At 41.4% G+C, this 9,548-nt stretch overlaps 1 protein-coding gene across 4 annotated transcripts in view; it reads left to right on the top strand.

Moving 5' to 3' along the window:
* The window catches only part of Gkap1 (G kinase anchoring protein 1), a 46,754-nt gene that overhangs the window by 8,466 nt on the left and 28,740 nt on the right, over positions 1 to 9,548 (top strand). For all 4 annotated transcript variants that reach the window (XM_029547620.1, XM_021215734.1, XM_029547621.1 and 1 more), the window contains 3 exons: positions 2,159 to 2,410; positions 2,820 to 2,963; positions 7,096 to 7,173. In XM_029547620.1, coding sequence (XP_029403480.1) covers positions 2,195 to 2,410; positions 2,820 to 2,963; positions 7,096 to 7,173 — 438 coding nt within the window. In that variant the 5' untranslated portion in view covers positions 2,159 to 2,194. The remainder of the gene's footprint in view (positions 1 to 2,158; positions 2,411 to 2,819; positions 2,964 to 7,095; positions 7,174 to 9,548) is intronic.

Genomic DNA, 9,548 nt, shown 5'->3' with positions numbered 1-9,548 from the left:
TTAATATTTAAATATTTATTTAAATATTGCTTAGTCTTCAATAGCTGAGCAGTCAAATGATCAATCTTTACTTTTATGTAATCTGGCTACCTCCCAACCCCATCCCATGATGCTTGCATGTTATTACTGACGTGGCTCTTTGGGCTTCAGGTGTGTTTCCATGATCTCTCTCCAGACCCTGTCCTTATGGCTTTGAACCCTCCATCCTCCTGGGCTGATCTGCATCTCTTTCAGTTCTTGGTATAAGCATTACAGTGCCATGTCTAGATTGAAACTAGACACGAGGGCAGAGACAGGGTTTCTCTGTGTACTTTGGCTGTCCTGGAACTCACTCTGTAGACCAGACAGGCCTCAAACTCACAGAGATTCAACTGCCTTTGCCTCCAAGGACTAAGATTAAAGACGTTCACCACCACCACCACCTGGCATGAATCCTGGTCTTAAAAAAGAACAGGGAGGACTGGTGAGGTGGCTCAGTGAGTAAGAGCACCTGACTGCTCTTACGAAGGTCCGGAGTTCAAATCCCAGCAACCACATGGTGGCTCATAACCATCCGTAATCCGTAACAAGATCTGACGCCCTCTTCTGGAGTGTCTGAAGACAGCTACAGTGTACTTACATATAATAAATAAATCTTAAAAAAAAAGAAAAAAAAAAAAGAACACGGACACATGAACCCTGCTATTTTAGCTTTGGAAAAATGAGTAGAATAATGTTTTGTCTTTGATATATTTACTATGTTAAATATTTAACATGCTGACAGTAATTTATCATATTGTACTATCCTGGCCCTTTTTTTTTTTGCACACACACACACACACACACACACGTACACACACGTGTTAACCCTGAGAAAAAGAAGGAGTCATCATTGCTTATGAATACTCCCTTGTACTCTACTTTGTTCTCCCTTTGAAACATTTTTAACATTTTGAGCTGCTGAGGTGGTGTAACCTTCGCAGCCAATGTACTTTGTCTTATGAATGATTATTGAGCTCTTTTCTCAGTTGAGAGATTTATTCTGTTTCCTTGTAGTTTGCCTTTTGTAATTTCACTCATTGTGGAAAAACTTCTGGGTGTCCAGTGTGTCAGTCAGTCCCTGCTGTAGTTGTGGGTCCTGGGGAGCCCAGGCCTCTGGTGAGGTACACTAAGTATGCTCCTCAGGTCCCTGATGGGCTTGCTGACTGCGTCGCCTGCCTGCCTGCCTGCCTGCCTGCAATCTTTTTTCTTTCATTTCATTTCTAGATGGGGCAAGTGTTGGTGTGAATTTCAGAACATATTTTACAGTAGAGTCATTGTGCTTAGTCACATTTTAAATAATTGTGCCACATCCTAAGTCCTCTTCAGGAGGTATTTTAGAATAGATATTTATGAACAGTTAGCTCACACAAGGCATTATAGTCAAATTATACCAGTAACTACCGACATTTAAGAGCTTATGCTACTACTGTACACAGTTTACACAGATTGACTACTGAGAATCTCACCAAGGCTAAGAGCAACATTTATCCAGTGGTTGGCTTGCCTTTTCAATAAAACACCAGTATTCTGTACCTGCTGGGGCCAGTGACCTTGTCAGCCATAGGCTTTTGACAGCATTGACAGTAACGGGCATGGATTTCCTGGTTGAGGAAATTTAAATCCTTTCTTTATTCTTTTTTTTTTTTTTAAGTTGTAAGCATCAGTCTTTATAATCAAATTCAGCATTTTGATGTTAGAGTGTTCTTTTCTGTTCTCATCTTGTTTTCTTGAAGTTGGGGGTGAGTGTGCAGCTGTAGGAATGGCCTTTGTGTATGATGATGGATGCTGGTCCGCCTCTCAGAGTGTGTAAACACCGCAGAAGTGTTTAAAGAAAAGTTAAGAACTTTTAAAACCAGATGTGGAAGTGAGCATTGTGTATTGATTATAGTCCTGTATTGTTACCTGTGAAATAAATAAAACCTACATATTCTTTTGAATAACTTTATTTTGTTTAGTTTAGTTTTAAAAATGTTAATGCCAATGGGATTGTGGGTAGAAATCCAAATACTAGCCAATCTGACGTCAGGAGAAGTGTGTTTTATATGTTTGGCTGTTGTAGAAACTAGAATAATTTCCTTCAATGTGTTTTCTCCTCCTCTTTCTCCTCCTCCTCCTCTTCCTCTCCCCCCCCCCCCAGGAGTTACTATTGAGTTTAAGCCCCCAGTTCTGAGCCATGGCCTCCGCAGTCCTCAGCTCTGTGCTCACAACTGCCTCGCGCTTTGCCCTGCTACAAGTGGACAGCGGCAGTGGCTCTGATTCTGAGCCTGGGAAAGGCAAAGGCCGGGGTAATGGGAAGTCTCAAACTCTGGGAAACAAAGCAACCTCAAATGAGAAGAAACGGGAGAAGAGAAGAAAAAAGAAGGAACAGCAGCAGAGTGAAGCAAACGAGGTAGCCATGCCGTTCTGTGTCCCAGGGCGGAGGGCACATGCATCACCTGTACTGTGCAGGCACTGTGCCTGTCACAGGACACAGCGTCCTGGTGAATGTACATCTACCTGAACTCACATGCAGCCAACACTCACAGATGTTTTTCCTGACCGAAGCAGCATGTGTGTTCATGCTATAAAATTAAGACAGAGAAGTCTTAAAGAGGGGAGACTAAGATGACAGGGTTGCTTGAACAACCCTGGACAGGATAGTGAGACTTTGTGTGGTTAAAAAAAAAAATTAATAAATTTAAAAGTAAAGATAAATAAAATTTCAGTTGTTTACATTAATATAAGGCTAGAAATATTTTAAAATTAAAATCACTAGTATTGATGCACTAAATTTAATATATTTTATGCTTATTTCTTAGCTCAGGAATCTTGCTTTCAAGAAAATTCCCCAGAAATCCTCCCATTCCGTTTGCAATGTTCAACATGAACTTTCATTGCCAAACCCAGCACAGAAGGAGTCACGGGAAGAAAACTGGCAAGAGTGGAGACAGAGAGATGAACAGGTACATCTGAGGACACAAGGCTCCCGTGCTGTCTGTCGACCTGATGGAGGGTTGAGGTGGCAGTACACCTGAGTGCTTGTGCGACAGTGCTGGGTGGTTCCTGTGCGCAGCTTTGATGAAGCCTGTGGCCCGTGCATACTCCGTAGGTTGGATTGCTCAAAGCAGAGCAGTTGCAGGTTTTCTTTGTGGGTTCTGAGAGTCAGACCTAGGGCCTTTGGCACACTAGGCACGCCCTCTTGCTCTTGGCCTACAGCCCTAGCCCTGGTTTGTTTCTTTGTTTTTAGTTCATCTACTGTTTGTAAAGGAAAGAATGTTAGGAATGTAGAGAAATAACTTATTTCAACTTTTGAAGGGCTGGAGAGAGAGGTTAAAAAGCACTTGTTCACATTTTTTAAAACTCAGATTTATATGGCTACAGATCTCCTGTTAAGAATATCTAGTAGCAGTGATGATTAAACAGGGACTTTGGGGCGAAACTTCTTTGTAACTGTGTGAACCTGCTGCTGGCATGTTGCTTCTGTTGACCCATTACATGCATCTTATTCCATGTCTCTTAAGTGGTCAGTAAGAGAGTACACACGAGGGAAGGAAGGCACAGAATGTGTGTGAGTATGCATGTATGTGTGTGCATGTATATTCATAGGAAATGAACATTGTTTATTTGCATATTTAATAAACTGTAATTTGGTCCATAGGAAAATTGGCATTATTTTTCAGACAGATATTTGGTCCTTTAGTGGATTTTTCCTATCATTCTTGTGTTAGCATTTTAAAAGAACTAGACAAAGCTGGGTGTGGTGGTGCACATATGTAATCCAAACATCTAACCTCTTAGCAAACTGAGGCAAGAAGCTCTTGCGTTCCAGCCCAGCCTGGGAAACAGGGCAAGGTCCTGTCTCTAAAGCAATGCAAACTCCAAGGCAGACAGCAAGGGAGAAAAGTGAATACACTCCTCATGTAAACCCTGTTCAGTATGTTCTCTAGGCTCGCACACTGTCTGAGACTCAGAATTGGGAGTACCAGTCATTACAGAGGAGCCACACAGGAATGCTGCTGACATTTCCCCATAGTGACATGCTGGTAGGCAGTAACAGGAGTCACCGTTGTCGTCACCAGAGAGAATTTCTCCCAATAGCTAAAGGGAAACTGATGTAGGAAAATGACTCAGATTTACACCAAAAGCAGTATGTGACCTTGAACACAGCCTCCAGCACCTTGCCTTTTCCATGTTTGCTGTCACAATGATCAGGTGGTTCTGAAAAGTAGATCACATAGTTCAGGGCCTGGAGGGGTTTGTACTGTGTGTGTTGTTGAATCCTGTAGATAGACCTAGAACCTTAGAACTTGTGCTTAGAAGGAAACAGTCAAGTCTTGCACTGTGGACCAGGATGGTCTTTAGTATTCCCTGAGATGGAGCACTTTGTGAGCTATTGTAAGCATTGTATGCCAACATTGCTGTTCCAGAATTCTATTCCATTTCTACCTATCAAAATTATTTGTCCTTTTTAAAAATTTTATAAAGATTTATTTATTTGTATATGAATACACTGTAGCTGTCTTCAGACACACCAGAAGAGTGTATCAGATCCTATTACAGATGGTTGTGAGCCACCATGTGGTTGCTAGGAATTAACTCACGACCTCTGGAAGAGCAGTCAGTGCTCTCAACCTCTGATCCAGCTCTCGAACACTATTTCTGTCCTTTAAATAGCAACATAAAATTTATTTTCAGAGAATACTCAGTATATCCTAATTAAGGTTCTTTTTTTGGTTTGAAATGTTAAGTTTCACTCATTTTTGTTTACTTGTATACTAGTTTATGTTAATAAAAAAGCAAACTTAAGGGATAGGTTGGAGTTTTGCTTGATGCTATCGGATACTTTATCTTTGCTTGCTTATTATGATTAGGCCAATTGTCAGCACACAGTACAGGCAGGGAGGTAAGGCGGCCAGACTTTAAACTGTTACAGTTAGACACAGATTCCAGGGAAAGCTACTGGGGTTTCTTTGTTTGGTTGGTTGGTTTTTGGTTTTTCTACTTCAAATTTCATTTCTAGGCCTAGTGGATCTATGAATTTTCGACCCATGTAGTCTATGTACTGAGTTCCAGGACCGCTAAGGATATATACTGAGACCCTCTCTCTTAAAAAACAAAAAAACGTAGCTGGACGTGGTGGCGCACACCTTTAATCCCAGCACTCGGGAGGCAGAGGCAGGTGGATTTCTGAGTTCGAGGCCAGCCTGGTCTACAAAGTGAGTTCCAGGACAGCCTTGGCTATACAGAGAAACCCTGCCTCAAAAAACAAAACAAAACAAAAAACCCAAAAAACATACACTTTATTTTTTATTGTTTTATCAGAATGATCTGCCTTAACAATTTAATTCTGTGAGTTACTGGAAAATCATAGTATCTTGCAAGACTTCCTAATCTGTCCTGCTCTCTGACTCGTTGACACTTCAGTCCAAGTGTATGTATGCTACATTAGAGACAATCACAAGGTTTCTTCCCACAATTAAATGTTAAAAATAGGATTACAGTGGCAAATTAACCAGCTTTGTTCAGAATAAATTTACATTTGTTACTTTTTTAAAGATCATCATCATATTTTAACTTATGAGCAAATATTTTATACTTAGTTTAGATATAGAAATTGATTTTTTTGTTTTGTTTTGTTTTTCAAGACAGGGTTTCTCTGTATAGTCCTGGCTATCCTGGAACTCACTCTGTAGACCAGGCTGGCCTTGAACTCAGAAATCTGCCTGCCTCTGCCTCTCAAGTGCTAGAAGAAATTGATTTATACTTCCTTTTTTTTAATGTGGCAAATATACATGAGTCTTAATTTTAGTTTATTATTTTTTATTATCCATATAATGACTTGGGAGGGTTAAAGTATTTATGGGGATTTAGCCTATATGTACATAAGCATATCACATGTGTACGTAGTGCTTACTGAAGCCAGAAGAGAGTATTGGATCCTCTGGACCTGGAATGAGCCATCATGTGTATGCTGGGAATGGGTTTTCTGCAAGAGCAGCCAGTGCTCCTAACTGCTGAGCCACCTCCCAGGCTCCGAGGATTAAATTGTAAAGTGCTGTTTCCTTCTGATAGTTACCACTCCTCGGTCCCCGGGCTTGTTGTATGGACTGTAGTTTACTGTGGGCTTCCTTAGATTGTTGTTGCATGCAGTGTCCTTTACCAGTTTAGTTCTCATTGAATTTCAGTTAGTGTTTTTCTGTGTAAAGCTAACTTTTTTTTACTGTTTCTAGTCTTGGCAAAGGATTAAATGAGATGCTTTTTAAGGGGTCACTCCACTTAGAAAGTTTAATTTGTAGAGTTTGATGTTAACAGTTTTCTAGTTTTTAATATAGCCTTTACCCATTCCTTTTGACATTGGTTTCTATCTTAGTCTGAATATTTTTAAACATTAAACAGCCTAACAATTCTTAATAACTTGGGCAAAAATGAGGAGTAATTAAAACCTGAAGACTCAGGCCACAGGAAAGATGGAAACTAGCAAGTTCTGCAACACTAGAAGGCGAGGCTAGCAGACACCACATGTGGGGGACTGTTGGGTGGGTCCTTTCCTATCTGAAGAGAGGGCCTAGAAGACTGGAAAAGCCAGCACTCGGGAGGCAGAGGCAGGCGGATTTCTGAGTTCCAGGACAGCCAGGGCTACACAGAGAAACTCTGTCTCAAAAAAAAAAAAAGGAAAGGACCTGGCCCACCACGTTCCTGCCTGTCGCTGCTGTCACTCAGCCTGGCTGTTCGTGTGGCATTGTGTTAGAATGGTTGGGATGCTTAGCTGTCCTGTTGAATCACAGATATCAGAATATTTTATTCACAGTAATAAGGGATTTTGGAGAGAAAAATATGAGATGTTTATAGCATATGTAGGCACAGATGTGTGCTCAAACTAACAATGAATGAGGAAAGAGAAATTTCAAAAACAGGAGTTTATGCTTTTGTACAGTACAAGGTCCCTAGGGTAGCATGATTAAATCACTTTGGAAAACTGATAAATGTTCATTTAAAGTACATTCATTTTCTTTTGCTGTCTGTGTTACCATATATCATGGTTATTTTAAGAGTATGCTATAAATGTATGGTTATTGTAAAACATTTTTTTTTTAGCTGACCTCTGAAATGTTTGAAGCTGATCTTGAGAAGGCCTTGCTGCTGAGTAAGCTGGAGTATGAAGAGCACAAACAGGTACTGACGTGACGGTTGCTACTGACACAGTTACCAGCCAAAGGGTTCACCATGTCTGCGTCGGCAGATCTCGGGCCGGCCAGCCTGAACTCACAGAAAGTTTCTTCTTTAGGGCTGGAGTGTAACTTGGTGTTAGGCCCTGGATCTATCCTCTAAAACTACAACAACAACAAAATGTTTGCCTCCAAAAATCCATGAGAGAATCCACAACAGGATCCATGACAGGGTCTGTGACAAGGTCTATAGCAGGATCCCTCCCTCCTCCGATGTGAGGGAACTGAAACAAGGAAACCATGCTTCGTCTGATGACTTAGAAAGTTGAGTTTCTCCAGCCAAGATGAAGCAAACAAAAGAATGAGAAGGCCACATGATTTACCTTCATCCTAAATGAACATAGTAGTCTAAGTACATTTAGGAGCTTTGAGTGAAGGTTGGGGGTCAGGCATGTGCTTAGTATATATAAGACCCTGGTTCAGCCATTAGCTCTGCTCCCTCCCCAAAAGTATATTAAAGAATTTAAGTCAGTCTAAGTGCTGCAGTGCACAGGAATCCATGAAAAGGCTCCCTACCAGGGAAGGGCAGCAGCCCAGGACGTAGAGCTCATCTTCTCGACAGTACTTTAAGCTCGGCGTATGTTGTAAGCACTGATTCCAGGATTTTGCTGCTCTGACTAGAGGGGTATAAAGTGAGATGGGTGACTAGAGGGATATAAAGTGAGAGGGAATGTGTGTGTCCGGCTCCTGTATCTAAATTGTGTGGAATTTGACTTAGGTGGCGTTATACTTCTTAACATTTGCTAGGATTTTGTTGTTTCCTAGATTCATTCAAGTTGATCAAGAATTACACACACATACCCCCGCCTTGATTGAGGCCTTTTTGGCTGTGCTACAGTCCACTAGTGTATCTATCCCAGGACAAAGAAAGAGAAATTAAAGCACACTGCAAATGATTTTACTAAAAAAATACCCTTGCCAGTCAAGTGGTCTACTGTATTCCATCCAGTCAGGTGGAGCCGTGGACTGGACTCAGTCGGCCCTTCAATCAACAGGAGAACCAGGGTCATGTACCCAGGTGGGCAAAGAGTTGGCAGGGTGACAAATAGTTGTGAACACAAGAGAGTGTTGATCTGAATGTAATTTCTTAAAGCAAGCATCAGACTTATAATACAGAAGAAAATAAGGAAGTTGGGTGACACATTAGCCAAGGTACATTGAGGTTACCCGATGCTTAATACTCTTTACACAAAACACAAGAATGCATTCATAAAGACTGGCAGGGACTAGGCAATTTAACAACTGAGACAGAGTCCGCTCTATCCAAGGTCACCTATATTCTTAAAAGCCAGGTGTGAGGTCTTACACTCCCGGGGCATGGGCTTTTATGCACAAGCCATAGCTCTAATTCTAATTTATTGTCACCACCAGTCAGCTCTTAATAAATACCTAACTATGCTATTCGTCTGGGCTAGTGAAAGTATGTACTAGGGAGGGTCCGTACTCACCGACCTTTTTGTGAACAACACAGTGCTCTAGTTCCTTCTTAAACCACAGCCTAATCTTCTTCCTAAACCATAGCAAATTCCTGTATATGGGAGTGACTCGGCTGTTACTCTAAGTGATTTTGTGGGGGACTTTCTTCTATTAAGTAATGTAGTCTGCCATACATAACTGTAATAAGAATTCTAAACTTAGCCAGGCAGTGGTGGTGCATGCCTTTAATCCCAGCACTTGGGAGGCAGAGGCAGGTGGATATCTGAGTTTGAGGCCAACCTGGTCTACAGAGTGAGTTCCAGGACAGCCAAGGCTATACAGAGAAACCCTGTCTCGAAAAACCAAACAAAAACAAAACAAAAAAAGAATTCTAAACTTATTTTGCTATGCTTGCCCTGAAATTTCTAACTCTATGTAGTAGATAGTAATACCTGATTTCTTTCACTGTCTCTCTTTCAATGCTGGAGGCAATTCGTCTGAATAGGTAACATTCTTACTAAATTCCAAGCCCAGGGTTGGCTCAAGGACTGCCTAGGACATTGGTGAAGGCCAGGAGGCAAAGTTCAACCTAATTTAGGTATTTGTCAAATTATTCCTTGGAGGCACCTATAATAAAACAATACTGAAAGAAAACACACAGATCCATTCATCAACTATAGCAAGGACAAGTTTGGAGCATTCGTGCTATGGGATGCCAAGGCTCCAGGGAACTAAGTTTCCATGAAACTTTTTGCCTCAGGACTACAGCCGAGCTTTTGGACTTGCCATACAGACTACACTGAAGTGGGTGTGGCAAGTTGGTCTTCTGTATCCTGTCCAATCAGGTGGTCTACTGTATCCCGTCCAGTCAGGTGGTCTGCTGTATCCCGTCCAGTCAGGTGGTCT

The sequence above is a fragment of the Mus pahari genome, chromosome 16, assembly GCF_900095145.1.
Source record: "Mus pahari chromosome 16, PAHARI_EIJ_v1.1, whole genome shotgun sequence".
NCBI classification, from domain to species: domain Eukaryota; kingdom Metazoa; phylum Chordata; class Mammalia; order Rodentia; family Muridae; genus Mus; species Mus pahari.
The sequence above is the reverse complement of the archived record's forward strand: the minus strand, read 5'-3'. Positions and strand labels throughout refer to the sequence as shown.